This window comes from Procambarus clarkii, chromosome 88 (assembly GCF_040958095.1).
Source record: "Procambarus clarkii isolate CNS0578487 chromosome 88, FALCON_Pclarkii_2.0, whole genome shotgun sequence".
Classification (NCBI taxonomy): Eukaryota; Metazoa; Arthropoda; class Malacostraca; order Decapoda; family Cambaridae; genus Procambarus; species Procambarus clarkii.
Genome location: NC_091237.1, coordinates 71847 through 89448, shown reverse-complemented (window position 1 = coordinate 89448; position 17602 = coordinate 71847). Strand labels below are relative to the sequence as shown.

Below are 17602 nucleotides of genomic sequence, written 5' to 3'. Positions count from 1 at the left end.
ACAACCTCCCTCCCACTACCACCATAACAACAGCCTCCCTCCCACTACCACCATAACAACAGCCTCCCTCCCACTTCCATCATAACAACAGCCTCCCTCCCACTACCACCATAACAACAGCCTCCCTCCCACTACCACCATAACAACAGCCTCCCTCCCACTACCACCATAACAACAGCCTCCCTCCCACTACCACCATAACAACAGCCTCCCTCCCACTGCCACCATAACAACAGCCTCCCTCCCACTACCACCATAACACAACAGCCTCCCTCCCACTACCACCATAACAACAGCCTCCCTCCCACTACCACCATAACAACAGCCTCCCTCCCACTACCACCATAACAACAGCCTCCCTCCCGCTACCACCATAACAACAGCCTCCCTCCCACTGCCACCATAACAACAGCCTCCCTCCCACTACCACCATAACACAACAGCCTCCCTCCCACTGCCACCATAACAACAACAGCCTCCCTCCCACTACCACCATAACAACAGCCTCCCTCCCACTACCACCATAACACAACAGCCTCCCTCCCACTACCACCATAACAACAGCCTCCCTCCCACTACCACCATAACAACAGCCTCCCTCCCACTGCCACCATAACAACAGCCTCCCTCCCACTACCACCATAACACAACAGACTCCCTCCCACTGCCACCATAACAACAACAGCCTCCCTCCCACTACCACCATAACACAACAGCCTCCCTCCCACTACCACCATAACAACAGCCTCCCTCCCACTACCACCATAACAACAACAGCCTCCCTCCCACTACCACCATAACACAACAGCCTCCCTCCCACTACCACCATAACACAACAGCCTCCCTCCCACTACCACCATAACAACAGCCTCCCTCCCACTACCACCATAACAACAGCCTCCCTCCCACTACCACCATAACAACAGCCTCCCTCCCACTGCCACCATAACAACAGCCTCCCTCCCACTACCACCATAACAACAGCCTCCCTCCCACTACCACCATAACAACAGCCTCCCTCCCACTACCACCATAACACAACAGCCTCCCTCCCACTACCACCATAACACAACAGCTTCCCTCCCACTACCACCATAACAACAGCCTCCCTCCCACTACCACCATAACAACAGCCTCCCTCCCACTACCACCATAACACAACAGTCTCCCTCCCACTACCACCATAACAACAGCCTCCCTCCCACTACCACCATAACAACAACAGCCTCCCTCCCACTACCACCATAACACAACAGCCTCCCTCCCACTACCACCATAACACAACAGCCTCCCTCCCACTACCACCATAACAACAGCCTCCCTCCCACTACCACCATAACAACAGCCTCCCTCCCACTACCACCATAACAACAGCCTCCCTCCCACTGCCACCATAACAACAGCCTCCCTCCCACTACCACCATAACAACAGCCTCCCTCCCACTACCACCATAACAACAGCCTCCCTCCCACTACCACCATAACACAACAGCCTCCCTCCCACTACCACCATAACACAACAGCTTCCCTCCCACTACCACCATAACAACAGCCTCCCTCCCACTACCACCATAACAACAGCCTCCCTCCCACTGCCACCATAACAACAGCCTCCCTCCCACTACCACCATAACAACAGCCTCCCTCCCACTACCACCATAACAACAGCCTCCCTCCCACTACCACCATAACAACAGCGTAACTCCCACTACCACCATAACAACAACAGCCTCCCTCCCACTACCACCATAACAACAACAGCCTCCCTCCCACTACCACCACAACAACAACAGCCTCCCTCCCACTACCACCATAACACAGCAGCTTCCCTCCCACTACCACCATAACACAACAGCCTCCCTCCCACTACCACCATAACAAAAACAGCCTCCCTCCCACTACCACCATAACAACAACAGCCTCCCTCCCACTACCACCATAACACAGCAGCTTCCCTCCCACTACCACCATAACACAACAGCCTCCCTCCCACTACCACCATAACAAAAACAGCCTCCCTCCCAATACCACCATAACAACAACAGCCTCCCTCCCACTACCACCATAACACAGCAGCTTCCCTCCCACTACCACCATAACAACAGCCTCCCTCCCACTACCACCATAACAACAGCCTCCCTCCCACTACCACCATAACACAACAGCCTCCCTCCCACTACCACCATAACACAACAGCCTCCCCTTCACTCTTACCCTTCCCCCACTCACTGTGCAAAGTATTCTTTGCACAGTGTCACTATCTCCTTCCAGCTCCCTCACAATTTTATCCAACATATTCACTATCTTCTCACAAAAGCTTTATAATCTCCCAGAAACCAAATTATTTTTTACCACACACACTATCACCATCTCACCCCAACACTCACTCTCCCTTTCATCACCGTCACAATATCCTGCAAAACTTTTACAATGTTCTCCCAAAACTCTCCCAAGGTCTTCCCAGACAACGACAATCTCATATCTACACCCTCACCATCTCCAACCCACACTCTCACTATCAAGTACCAACACTCTCATAACCTGCTTCCCACACCCCTCATAATCTCCTACCTACACTATTTCTCAAACTTTCAAATTCTCTCAGTCCTTGATAAATCTGACTTACCCAGAGACATTGTGCCTGCTGACGTTGTCACCCGCGGACGGTGACAACGTCCGGGACCTGACATAATAATACAGCAACAATGGAAACTGAAAGAAATTGTTACGTACCTTAAAGATTGGTGAAGTTGTATCACGTGATGAGCTGTTTATGTTGACGTACCTGAAGAGGTATGAAAACTAATTAGGAATTTTAAAGAATTTTTTCTTCATTAAACACCTAATATACCACATGAATAATGACATTCTAATCCACATATATAAGCAGCGAAGGTACGTGTAACATTTGAGCATCAAAATGATCATACCAAGGTTGACAGCATTGGAGTACTTCGTCTCGACGAAAGAGGGGGGCTGGAGTACTCGTCATGAAGGACGAGGAGGCAGGAGTACTCGTAATGAAGGACGAGGGGGCTGTAGTACTCGTCATGAAGGACGAGGGCGCTGGAGTACACTTCGTGAAGGACGAGGGGGGGCTGGAGTACTCGTCATGAAGGACAAATGGGGCTGGAGTACTCGTCATGAAGGACAAGGGGGGCTGGAGTACTCGTCATGAAGGACAAAGGGGGCTGGAGTACTCGTCATGAAGGACAAGGGGGGCTGGAGTACTCGTAATGAAGGACAAGGGGGGCTAGAGTACTTGTCATGAAGGACAAGGGGGGCTGGAGTACTCGTAATGAAGGACGAGGAGGCTGGAGTACTCGTCATGAAGGACGAGGGGGCTGGAGTACACTTCGTGAAGGACGAGGGGGGCTGGAGTACTCGTCATGAAGGACAAGGAGGGATAGAGTACTTGTCATGAAGGACAAGGGGGGCTGGAGTACTCGTCATGAAGGACAAGGGGGGCTAGAGTACTTGTCATGAAGGACAAGGGGGGCTGGAGTACTCGTCATGAAGGACAAGGGGGGCTAGAGTACTTGTCATGAAGGACAAGGGGGGCTGGAGTACTCGTCATGAAGGACAAGGGGGGCTAGAGTACTTGTCATGAAGGACAAGGGGGGCTGGAGTACTCGTCATGAAGGACAAGGGGGGCTGGAGTACTCGTAATGAAGGACGAGGAGGCTGGAGTACTCGTCATGAAGGACGAGGGGGCTGGAGTACTCGTCATGAAGGACAAATGGGGCTGGAGTACTCGTCATGAAGGACAAGGGGGGCTGGAGTACTCGTCATGAAGGACAAAGGGGGCTGGAGTACTCGTCATGAAGGACAAGGGGGGCTGGAGTACTCGTCATGAAGGACAAAGGGGGCTGGAGTACTCGTCATGAAGGACAAGGGGGGCTGGAGTACTCGTCATGAAGGACAAAGGGGGCTGGAGTACTCGTCATGAAGGACAAGGGGGGCTGGAGTACTCGTCATGAAGGACAAAGGGGGCTGGAGTACTCGTCATGAAGGACAAGGGGGGCTGGAGTACTCGTAATGAAGGACAAGGGGGGCTAGAGTACTTGTCATGAAGGACAAGGGGGGCTGGAGTACTCGTAATGAAGGACGAGGAGGCTGGAGTACTCGTCATGAAGGACGAGGGGGCTGGAGTACACTTCGTGAAGGACGAGGGGGGCTGGAGTACTCGTCATGAAGGACAAGGAGGGATAGAGTACTTGTCATGAAGGACAAGGGGGGCTGGAGTACTCGTCATGAAGGACAAGGGGGGCTAGAGTACTTGTCATGAAGGACAAGGGGGGCTGGAGTACTCGTCATGAAGGACAAGGGGGGCTAGAGTACTTGTCATGAAGGACAAGGGGGGCTGGAGTACTCGTCATGAAGGACAAGGGGGGCTGGAGTACTCGTAATGAAGGACGAGGAGGCTGGAGTACTCGTCATGAAGGACGAGGGGGCTGGAGTACTCGTCATGAAGGACGAGAGGACTGGAGTACTCGTCATGAAGCAGTTAAGTCGTCTGTATCTCCAGTAAAACTATAAAATATCCCGAGTCATCACTTCGCCCTGTACAACAGTAGCGCCGTTTTCTGTGCTGGTTTCCCGCACATAACACAGTTTAAACTACAATACACTTTTAGAACATTGTCCGGCCAGGATCTAATAACTACGGTACCTGTACCCTTTAAAGCACTATATTTGTACTGTACACAATCAGGCATGAACACTACAACGTCCAGTTCCAGTAAATCACTTTCACTAAACATTTGTTTCATCATAAGCGGTAAACTATTCATATAAACTCTTTTTCATTTCCGTCATTCTCAGCACAGCACAGCACAGCACAGCACAGCACAGCACAGTACTGCTCTCACTGACCACACATAATGAGTGAGAGCTCTGACGACCCGTCCTCAGGCGGTGGTGGGCCAAGCCGTGACTTCCACAATGACGCATTTATTAACTTCATGAGGAGTACTCCAGCGCCCTCGTCCTTCACGACGAGTACTCCAGCGCCCTCGTCCTTCATGACGAGTACTCCAGCCCCCTCGTCCTTCATGAGGAGTACTCCAGCGCCCTCGTCCTTCACGACGAGTACTCCAGCCCCCTCGTCCTTCATGACGAGTACTCCAGCCCCCTCGTCCTTCACGACGAGTACTCCAGCGCCCTCGTCCTTCATGACGAGTACTCCAGCCCCCTCGTCCTTCATGAGGAGTACTCCAGCGCCCTCGTCCTTCACGACGAGTACTCCAGCCCCCTCGTCCTTCATGACGAGTACTCCAGCCTCCTCGTCCTTCACGACGAGTACTCCAGCCCCCTCGTCCTTCATGACGAGTACTCCAGCCTCCTCGTCCTTCACGACGAGTACTCCAGCCCCCTCGTCCTTCACGACGAGTACTCCAGCCCCCTCGTCCTTCATGACGAGTACTCCAGACCCCTCGTCCTTCATGACGAGTACTCCAGCCCCCTCGTCCTTCATGACGAGTACTCCAGCTCACTCATCCATCACGACGAGTACTCCAGCCCCCTCGTCCTTCATGACGAGTACTCCAGCCTCCTCGTCCTTCATGACGAGTACTCCAGCCCCTTCGTCCTTCATGACGAGTACTCCAGCCCCCTCGTTCTTCACGACGAGTACTCCAGCCCCCTCGTTCTTCACGACGAGTACTCCAGCCCCCTCGTTCTTCACGACGAGTACTCCAGCCCCATTTGTCCTTCATGACGAGTACTCCAGCCCCCTCGCCCTTCATGACGAGTACTCCAGCGCCCTCGCCCTTCATGACGAGTACTCCAGCCCCCTCGTCCTTCACGACGAGTACTCCAGCGCCCTCGTCCTTCACGACGAGTACTCCAGCGCCCTCGTCCTTCACGACGAGTACTCCAGCGCCCTCGTCCTTCACGACGAGTACTCCAGCGCCCTCGTCCTTCACGACGAGTACTCCAGCGCCCTCGTCCTTCACGACGAGTACTCCAGCGCCCACGTCCTTCACGACGAGTAATCCAGTTCCATCGTCCGTCGAGACAAAGTACTCCAATCTTGTCGACCTTCAATTTAAGGTAAGATCACTTCGATACTCATATGTCACATAAACCTTCACTGTTTATATATGTGGATTGCAATCTGATTATTCATGTGGTATAGTAGGTGTTTAATGAATAAACTTAAAAAAAAATCCTAATTAGTTTTCATGCCTCTTCAGGTAAGTCAACATAAACAGCTCATCACGTGATACAACTCCACCAATCTTTAAGGTACGTAAAAATTTCTTTGTTTCCATTGTTGCTGTATTATAATGTCAGGTCCCGGACGTTGTCACCGTCCGCGGGTGACAACGTCAGCAGGCACAATGTCTCTGGGAAAGCCAGGTTTATCAGGGACAGAGGGGAGGGGTCGCCATGCGTTGAGTCCCAGGAATCGTAGGTGTGGGGGCAATAGGGGTCCAGGGTGAAGGATTCCTGGGTTCCGTCCTTCTGTGTACTGAGTGTGTGGAGGCGCACTTTTTGGCTGAAATATTGTCCAGCAAGTGGTGTCAAGCTGCCTAGCGAACCAGAAGTAATCTGTCCGGTCAGTTCTCGTGGAGGACTGAGCCGGAGGTCATTTTAGACAGGTCTGGTGAAGACGGTACCTGAATTAGTGGCAAACAAGTGCCTTTTCTTTAAACATATAAGTGTAGAGTAAACAACTGTAAACTAGTTCCCAGAGACACATAATGTGGCACAATTAACACATTCGAAAATACGTCAGCACCAATCGGGTGTGCAATTATGAACACCGACGGAGGTATAGCAAACAAGAACGCCCCTTGTGGTTACAGTATTTGCTGGGGTCGACAATGTGGCAAGCATCAAACTATGCTGTTTGAGGCAGGATTCTTCATGAATATCTGATAGTAGCGACGGTGACGAGAGCAGAGGTGACTGTCACCGCTAGTGGGTGTAGTGACTGGTGAGGGTGTTGAGGAGAGCAGAGGTGACTGTCACTGCTGGTGGTTGTAGTGACTGGTGAGGGTGTTGAGGAGAGCAGAGGTGACTGTCACTGCTGGTGGTTGTAGTGACTGGTGAGGGTGTTGAGGAGAGCAGAGGTGACTGGTGAGGGTGTTGAGGAGAATTTCACTGCTTGTGGGTGTAGTGACTGCTAGAGGGTGTAGTGACTGGTGAGGGTGTTGAGGAGAGCAAAGGTGACTGTCACTGCTGGAGGGTGTAGTGACTGGTGAGGGTGTTGAGTAGAGCAGAGGTGACTGCTGGTGGGTGTAGTGACTGGTGAGGGTGTTGAGGAGAGCAGCGGTGACTGTCGCTGCTGGTGGGAGATAAATTGGTTCCAACTACAATTTTTTTTTCTGAATATGTGCGCATGTTGCGATGTTGATCCCTTTGTAAAAGTTGGAACATTAATCATGTGGAGTAAGCATAACAAATAGTGTGAGTTTGAGGATTCATCTATTAGTTTTTCGCCTCCTTAATTCTCGCAGTGATATTCTGAGGTTTAATGGTATTGATGTTGTAATAATGGTGTTTAATGGTGATGTGATAATAACTGAATGAGCTACGCTGAAAGTGAACAAAGCATTTTTATTGTTTTTAAAAGCCTTTGTTGACAATAATAATGATTGATGAAAAGTAGTGTTGACAATATGTGTATTGATATTATTTTATATGTCTTATGGGTTTGTTGAAAGTCTACTGGATCCAAAACCGCCTGAGTGTCTTTTGTGTAAAAGCTCATTTTAAAATTAAATTATGAAGCCGTCAAGACGTGTATAGCGTATTATATAAAAAACTGCCGGAATGGACAAATCCATTAATTATTTATAATTGTTAACATAAAAAAAACGAAAACTGTTATTTCTTTATTTAGAAAAGCACATCTTCAATGATTGCTGCACATGGAATTGCACAAATCATTGCAAAAACTGGAAGTGCACATAGAGGTATTGAAAAGGCATTTTAAATTCATTTGCAAACTTGTGTTGCATCAAGATTCATCAAGTATTCTAAAAACTTTACCAATGAACTCATGTAAATGAATCGATTCGGAGAAGAATTGATGAAATATCAGCTGATGTAAAAACCCAACTAGTTGAAAAAAATAACAGAGCAGACAGTTCTCAATTGAAATTGATAAATCAACGGTTAGTAATAGAAGAGCTGTTATTGAAGCTTTTGTTGCGTTTTGTAGATGAAGTTTGTAAAGTGTATGAAGAAATGGTGTCGTTGAATCTTTCAGAACCCTCACAACAGGATCATCCATTTTTGAGGCTTTGAGGTCTTGGTTCCAAGAAAAACAAACACACTTTGTAAACTTAGTTTCCTGTGCAAGTGGTCGTGCTCCATCCATGGTGGGACAGCATTAGGGATTTATTGCCCATTTTATAAACGCATGTCCTTGGATTCTTCCATTGTATTGTGCAATACTACACCTGCATATGAGACCTGCATGCACCCTGTCACTAATGGTAAACACCTGAAACACCTGCATACTGTAACACATGTAATGGTTGAGAAAGCAATACGATAAAAAATATAAGTTATTGTAGCCTTATTAACATATACTCTAATGACCTTATCCATAGAACGCTGGAGCTCTATGTTTATCTACCAATGTGTTTTACAGGCTTTCTCTTCCGTCCAGTACCACCTAGGCTGGACGGTAGAGAGACGGTCTCGCTTCATGCAGGCCGGTGTTCAATCCCCGACCGTCCAAGTGGTTGGGCACCATTCCTTTCTCCCATCCCTTTCCAAATCCCTATCCTGATCCCTTTCAAATGCTATTTAGTTGTAATAGCTTGGTGTTTTCTCCTGAGAGTTCCCTTACCTTCCTATGGTACCTCGTCATCTCTAATAAACGCCTCTGTACTTATTCTCATACCAAAGTTCTGTCGAGCTCGCGTCGAGCTGTAAAGAAATAATTGGATATCTCATAAATCAAGATCTTAAAAGTTATGAAGATTATTTAGTGTCGTGTAAAGAAAACTTGTATAGCCGATTTTCTTATGTGATCCACTGTATTTGAGCAGTGCTTTCAATTCTTCTCTTATAATCACAAGTGTTTTCTTGAATGAATGTTTGTAGTTAATTTACCTGTTAATGGCGCCACATATTCTTGCAACATACAGTTCATGAACGCATCCGGAGAATACGGATTCGCAAAGTTATTGTTTACTGGGGCAGAGTGCGGGCCTCAAACACCAGTATCACAGAGTGCTCGTGGGATTCCTGATTCCGTCTTGACGAGCGACGTCTGGACACCTATTCCGCCTTGTGAGCCGCTGGAACACATTGGAACACATTACACTGTTTACCCGTAACGTCTCGAAAGCCGTTACCGCCGCCAGGCAATCCTTTTTAACAGTCCGGCTTGTTAAGACTCTGTGGCGCACTTGCCGTCCAAGGTCACGGGGACGCTGACGAATTTTAACATGTTCTAGCTGGTTCCTCGGCCGAAGAGGCGATCTACGCCGGCCGTCTTGGACGAGCGATGCGGAGCGTTGGCATGTCTTGGTGATTCCTGCTCTGTCCTTTGGGGCGAGGTGTGCGGCTCGCCCCTGTTTTATCTGAGGTCACTGGGAGGCGTTTTGCGATTTTGCCCTTTTGGGGAACAAGTTTAGGAGATGCCTTGTCATTCTTTAGCTCCCCAGTGGCTGTTACTAAGCAGGAACTACTTTGCTAGGAAGGAAGAAAGGAAGGAATTATTAGGAGAAAGCACCAAGCTGATAAGATTATTGTGGGAAAGCTTGACTAATGTAAATCATTTAAATTGATTCTATTTTCGATAGCTACGAAGGACCACCACTTTTTGTGAAATAGTGGAAAACTAGGTAGAACAAGTGGTTTGATATTAATTCCATGAACTAGTGTCCTATCTATGTTCTTAATTAATAATACATTGAATATAAAAGGGGCTGTATATTATGAGTCAAAATCACTCACCCAAAATGGGGGTTACATGCCAAAAGATTAATATATCCCAAGCATAATTTCAGTGCTGCTTCTTCACTGAAGTAACTAAATGTAATTGAAAATTAAATGGATAATATAATAATAATTAGTTTCAAAAGTACCTTAAGATACTACAGTAATATGGTAAAATATATAATCAAATTAATGGGTTAGTAGTATTGATCTCATTAGGAGACTATTAAGGTAGCTAAGTTATTATGTCTTTACAAACAACAATTAACAGCTTAGCTGAGAAAATAAGAGTTGTGAAATCAGTTGTCACACACCACTGACGACGTGTTGCGTCGGGGAAACTGTTGCACGTGAAGGTGGGTAGCCTAGCTCCTGGCGTCACCTGGACTCGGGAGCTGCAAGGTAATTACAATGTAGAAATCTTCTACATAAAGAAATACAGATACATCTAATAATAGGGAATTCTTCCATCTGTAATATAAACGATATATTTGACATTGTAGAATTCTTCTACAGACATTAATGTAATATATTCTTATATCAATTACGGAATACAGCTAGAGAATAAACGTTCTGGATTTTTGTTGTAAATAAATGGCCTAACGACAACTGGTCTAAATATTAAATGTGTACACAATAAACATGCAGATAATTAATAGTTGCCGGGACAAGTGTCCGTTGGTCGAGGGAAGGACTCCAATCCTCCGTCCTGAACTGCCGTTGCTAAGATGTCAACTACGGGCTGGAGTATTAATTAGTTCCAGGACACTGCCGTTATGTGCCGAAAGAACATGGCACCGCTCTTGTGGTTGTAGGAGCGAATAAAATGACACTAAGAAAGTTCCTTGCAATAGCGCCTCTCTCTTGCACGCTGCTAACACACTGTTAATATGGCGTCACTAGTAGGAATTGCCTCCTTCCTCCCTGGCTGCCATACACATGCGCAGAACGCTCCAAAGTAGTCTAGAGCGTAAAGTGTTTTATTTACTTGTAATTAATTAGGGAAGTAAGGAATTGTAACAAGTACTGATGTCACAGATAATGTATTAAGATGCAATATTTTTTTGCATAATGCAAGTCAGCTTATTAAGACGGCATAAAAATAAGGGAAGGAATATTATGTTGAATGGTTCTACATTGCAATATTTTCCACTCTAGTTGTTAATTCACCTAAATAAGCGAGTTCAGTAAGGAGTAATATTAATGTAATATATTCTTATATAAATTACGGAATACGGCTAGAGAATAAACGTTCTGGATTTTTGTAATATGTAATATGATGTAATAATATGTAATATGTACAGCAGTAATATGCTGTATACTTAAAACAACTAAATAAACAATTATCCTTAGTAAAGGGAAGTAATTAACTGGACTCGGTTTAGATTCAACTAAATGTGGAGATGTTTCATGTTTCAACTTGCTGCTGCCTCCCGGCGTCACGGAGACTGTACGAAGGATCTGGTAAAATACTGCGTCACAATAGAAATATTCATTGGATTAATTCTACGAAATAGTAAGATTAGTAATTACTGTGGTTAATACAGTAAGGATGTATTATTATACAAAAATGTTGTATAAGTGTTGGATAATTTCCAACAACTATAAGGGGTCAGGATAAGGATTTGGGATGGGATGGGGGGGGGGGGGGGAGGAATGGTGCCCAACCACTTGGACGGTCGGGGTACCTCGCTAGAAGCGCATCTCCTACAAGTGAAGGGATAAATTTGTTGCAGTTATCAAAAGTGAACAGTGTAGTAGTAAGAAATAGCTGTGATATGGGAAATGGTAAAGGAGAGAACAGTGATGGAAAAAGTGATAGGAAATTGCAAAGAATACGTGTAAATAGGATATAAAATTTCAAATATGGAAATTACTACGTCAGTTTAAAACATGATGTATTACTTTTTTCAGAAATATAATTATATAATAAATGAACGTAATTCCTTTGTGTAAGGCCAAGCCTCTTCATTTAGTTGACAGAATATCCAGATTTAAAATAAATTTTGGTATTTGTTTATTAAATTTATTCTTCACTTTAATGAGTGTTATGGTGAGTATTCTTTCTTGTTCATTTGCAAGAATCATCGTGTTATATACCTCTAATAAATATGATTAGACAGAATACCAATTCACAGAACCCATGTTCATGGGTAGAGAGTAATGTGGTGTTTATTTGATACAACTTGATGTCATTATAATGTACCATTACAGCACCTTCAGAGATCTTTTCGAGAGTGTCTGATGCCTTCTTGCACCTGACATCACCTGACACGAGGATGTCGTAGGCTCTTGCTATAAACTTAGGCTCCCAGAAGTCATTGATTTCTACCTTCAGGTAATATAAGTTTTTGACTTCTTAAGCATTTCTTCAACTCTCTGGTACCTCAGGTCTTGCCTTCGTGTGACATTACCCATATTAACTACTAAACGCTCACAGCCACATGCACCATTACTGCAATTTTTCCAGGTTTCCAATTTGATGTGGTCCCATTTTACCCGTTTTGATCCTTATTGCTATTTACACGTTATCATTAACCATAGCTAAGACACAGTAAATCCTTTCTGGAAACTCATTTATATGGAGAAAAAAATATTATATGCTCTAATTCTGATCATTGTGGGTTATCGAAAATGGTTCATCCTTCTGATAACTCTTTATTATTGTCATTCATTTCATTCCTTACATGCATTCTAAACCACTTGAGTTCCTCTCTTCGTGTCTTCATTTTCCCTAACAAGTGAGCTAGTGTCACGTTGACCTGAGTTGCTTTAATTGGTCAAAATTACCACAAACTAAATATTTTTTTGCCTGCTTGAGTTGTTTTAGGGTATCATGATTCCACTAGATGTAGTCACCTAGTTGTTCTTGCAGGGGAGGAGCTCTAACTTTTTGGTCCCGCCTCTCAACCGTTAATTTACTGGTGTACAGATTTCTGAGCTTCTCAAGTTCTATCATATCTCCATTTGAAACCTTGTATGGAGTCAGCCTCCTCCACATCACTTCCTAGTGCATTCCATTTACTAACTACTCTGACACTGAAAAAGTTCTTTCTAACGTCCCTGTGGCTCATTTAGGTACTCAGCTTAAGTGTTGGGCTCCTCCCTAGAATGGCAATTTCTCATGAAATTAGTTTGGTCTGTCAAGTATGTGAACAAATGTATTTGAACGAGTATTTGATTTTTGTTCAACTATTTTTAAGAATATGAAAAAATCAGCGGAATCGAGGCAGAACTCTTCATTTCCTCTGAATTTGTGAGGGGGATGCAAAGAGTCCACCACGCCCCCTTCGGGTGGTGGGGGGAGGGGTGTGGCGCGCCGACGGCGACCTATCCCTTATATAAGTCTCTTCACAGTCACCAGTTACCATGCTAAGTTTAAAGATATAGATAAAGTTTTCTATGCAGGATTGAAAGTCTCAATTGCACATGGTTGTATTTTAGTATAATCTCTATATGTTTTCTCTGTTTTCCCATGAACTTGCCTCGTAAATTGTATTTTCCTCTGTCTTTCAATATGTTTCTTAATCTTAATTGTTACCTTAATCTATATTCATGGAAATCGAGCCGATGCTTCCATCTATATGTTAATTTAAATGGCGAGTCACTTTGTTCAATAAGGAGTTTCCATTTACCTTATCAATTATTCTGAATTCTACCTCTCAAGGCCATTCCAGGAAACACCAACTACCCAATTTATTTGGTCATAATTAAAAAAATATATATAGGAGGGAATATTTTTGTATCTGTTCGAAGTTGGAGGCCAGATGCTTAGGGCTAGCCCATCTAAACTTTGCAGGGTGATCAGTGATTGTATAGCGCGTGCCAAGGGGTGGTAGCTAGTTCGGGTTAACCTCCCCCCCCCCCTCTCCGTGTTATTTAGGTAAGATTGACTCCTATTGCGACTAACAACTTGTTGTCTGAAATGTTTCATTTCCATAGAGTTTAATCACATATTTATACTGTTTTAAAAGTTAATCAACATTGTCGACATTGATTCAACGTTATGTTCAGCATGTTTTGAGGTTGACAAGCGCGACAACCTCGACAACTAGGTTGTCGTTCAGCAGGTTTTTACCACTGGGAGAAGAACAGAGGGAAAATAAAGGGAAAGGATTGAGGGAGAGACAATGAGAGAGAATGGGAGGTAGGGAACAGAGAGAGATGTGAGGGGATAATGAGAGGGACGGAGAATTGGAAGGAAGGAGAGATAATTGGACAGAGAGAGAGAGAGAGACAGACAGACAGAGACAGAGACAGAGAGACACCAGGGCAATGTTGAGTAATCCATCTCTCTGTAAAAGAGAATGGTTGCCTCTTTCTCTGTCCACAGTTCAAGCCTCACACAACTTTACATGGTAATGGGTTATTTTATGGAGTATTTCACAGTGTGGTCGGGGTGGGCCTCCAGGTCCCCATGTAACAAACTCCTTCACTAACTATAGTGACTGACATATAGCCCTAAGTCCAGAGGATTAACTACACTCTAGCAACAACGCCTCTGACTTAGACTAATATAATAGGGAATAGCAAAGCTTAATGTCCGCACTTAGCCTAATATACAAGAAAATACTAACACTTGGGAAAAACATTTAACCGGGGATTGAATTTAGGGGAAACAAAAAATAATCTCTAGAACAACGCAAATAAACGGAATTACTTTATAAATTTAATTATACTTAATTCAAAGATACACTCGATTTAATCTTATAATTGCTCCTACAGGCTCGCCGTACCGCACCTAGCCTAGGGGTCTCGACCATCTAGATTCCACAGAGCGACACGCAGCTTTCAGCAACAATTAAGACTAGAGACGATTCAACCTCCACTAAGTGTGCGATCACTTAGTTGTTGAATCGCTGCTAGGTAAGTTACTAGTCCGTCCCTCGGAGGTCGCAACGCCCTTCACGGACTTACGTTTTTCCTAGCGTTTTGGGTCGTCTAATAACGCTCTCGGACCTATCTCCTAGCGTCCCACAGATAAATCCGCCCAGACAGCCCACAAGGAACTGCTGTTGAGAGTATGGCGGCTCCCAACACCTCTGAATTAATTGCAATGGGTCGAGTATGGTACCCAGTCCAATCAACTCGGAGCGGTCTCCTTAGCCAATAAATCTTAACAGCCTAATCTTACTAACTAAACCTTAATCCTATCAGTCCGCATGTCCCCAAGATTCGCCAATTCCCACTCAAACGCACTGTTGTGAGGCGCACGACTAATCCTGGCCCGCGGCTGTCTCCTTAGCATCCACGCACGTGTTCGAATGGCTAGACGCGTGAGCCTTTCAACAATTTCAAACAAAATTATTGAAACCACCGATGTGCACCATTGTAACACGGGGGGGGGGGGGGTTTCTCGAATGATCTTTCCTGCTTTTTACTCCCTCTTCCCGTATTCTTACTTTTAGTTCTTTACCAAGGGACTCCAAAACTTTTACTAAAGCCGACTCCACGCCACGTGGTCCTAAGACGATTGACCGACTTAGGATTCTACAACCCGTATGACGTGACCTAGGCTTTGAGCAAAACCCTAGAGTCGCCTCCGCCGCCACCACCAGACCAGTAACACTGAGTAATGATCGAGGTCTGGATCGATCATGCTAATTAATCAACCTTGGGGCTTGATCCCCACTAGTAATATATACCCTTTGGATCTTAGTGTGGAATTAATTAAAAATCAACGGTAATGATGACTTCCGATTTGGTGTTAGAATTGGCGCCTCATTCAACTCGGCCACGTGGGAACCACGTGACAAGGACAAGTCCACATAAATATAACATACACATGGAAATAATGAAAGGACAAATTACTAACTAATTAATTTATTAAAAGAAAAACTAAAACAAAATCTAAAGATGTTAGCGCTCCCTACTTGAACACTCCCTAATTGACCAGATCGACAATGAATTGACTATCCCTATAAAGAACCATAGCAACTATACCTCTATGTTGACCAGCTTGGGTGGAGTGCTGGTCTTGGGGGGAGAGGTGAGATGGTTGACCTCTCCCAGTTGATCTTGATCCCACACTGATCTCTCCTCGTCTGGTCTTCCCCAGACTAGAGCATTGTATCCTTCCGCATAGTCTAAGTTTTACCAAGTTACTAGCAAGGCTTAAGTTTAACAATTAACCTCTGTTTGTACTGAATTGATCCAGATTGGTTGAAATATTTTTTTAAAAAATTACACAAGCCTCTTAAGGAAGGGCTATTCCCAAATCTAAAATGGCTATTTAACCTTTGAGAAATTACTGAATGTGGGAACTCTGGTGACCTGTGACCGCCAAGTCACTCAAATTCTTCCGCGCCGAGGTCTAGTCATGGATAGTGACGTCACTGATGGTGACTTAAACACATTCTCCTAATAATTAGAATACTCTTGATATTATAACCAGGAATATTATACAATACATTTGAATGCAAAATGAATAAAGGCTAATTTCTCTAAATAAGTGAATACTATAGAATGGTTCATTATACGAAGCTATGAACAAAGACGTCAGCCATTTTGTGACTCAGACTTGCTAATCCCCAGAGGAATGCGTGTTGTGAGGTCAGGTCCTTACACGACTTCTGGAACCTTCTGGATAATTCTTACAACAGCCTAGTTTGTTACACCCATAAGTTCCTATATATGAAATATGAAGTCATAAGTCTACAAAGTTGAGCTCTTTTAAATATTAGTGTATTCAGACACTGACATGCCAAACGAATGTTCAGATAACAGATTTAAATTCTGGGAACAATCTTTATATCTCTATTATAGTGATGTACATAGTATACAGTGAACATTGTTACAGTGACTGGGGATACTTTCTCCACCCCGCGTGTGTGTGGGTGGAGACAGGGAGGGTGTGTGTGAGTGCGAGGCTAAATGGGCAGACTGTTTATAGTGGGAGAGTATGTGTGTGGAAACACCTGAGAGGGTATGTTCGGTTGGGTGATGGGGTGCGTCGACGTTTCGAAACGTCGTCTCTTGTTAATTTTCCGACGTGTGGTTTGGTCATCATGGGGGCGGGTATGTGTTTGGAGACAGGGAAGGGTGTGTGACGGAGAAAATAAAGAAGGGGATATGTGAGGGGTGCGGATTGGAAGGGTGTGCCTGGGGAAAACCTGTAAGGGTGTGTAGGGGTCCTGGGCTCAGGGTCGACCCTGGCTCCGCCGGATACCATCTCCCCTCACCTATAATTTGTGTCATTTTCCTTTGCATATAAATGCCATGCCCGTCTTTGGTTTAAAAAAAATTGTACTGTATAAGCATTCAGGAGATGGAAGAAGTATTGTAATGGAAAACCAAGGAGCTTTCAATCTTCCTACGGTTGTAACTCGTGTCTCACAATCAGTAATCATTATTATCATTTCCAAAGTGGTGCCTTAGACGTTAAAATTTTCCTTGGCTACTTCTACATGTGAATTGTTTACTCACTAAATAATATCCCAAGACCAGTTTAGTGGCTTGCCTCTCTGCTCAACCTCTTCTACAATAAACGTCGCGTTTCGCTTGTATGCGTTAATTAAGGCCAAGAATTGTCGAAAAAGAAAAGGGAAGCGGCATGCGAAAGTTACGCATTGCCCTGTTTTCTGTTTTGGGTCCTCTGGTAGGTTAGAAGAGGGCACATTAAAGTGACTTTTTCTCGACGTTGGGGAAACCTTAGGAGGACAGCTGCTCTGCTAGGGTCAGGCATCACCACTATTAT

General features: G+C 45.0%; 1 protein-coding gene across 1 annotated transcript in view; it reads right to left on the bottom strand.

The window, feature by feature from the left end:
* The window catches only part of LOC138358980 (mucin-2-like), a 41673-nt gene extending 29038 nt beyond the window's left edge, over window positions 1-12635 (bottom strand). Inside the window, exons 1-4 of the mRNA XM_069317469.1 lie at window positions 12594-12635; window positions 12113-12238; window positions 8864-8889; window positions 2734-2785 (exon numbers count right to left, since the gene is read on the bottom strand). Coding sequence (XP_069173570.1) covers window positions 2734-2785; window positions 8864-8889; window positions 12113-12238; window positions 12594-12635 — 246 coding nt within the window. The remainder of the gene's footprint in view (window positions 1-2733; window positions 2786-8863; window positions 8890-12112; window positions 12239-12593) is intronic.
* Window positions 12636-17602: the final 4967 nt, after the last annotated feature.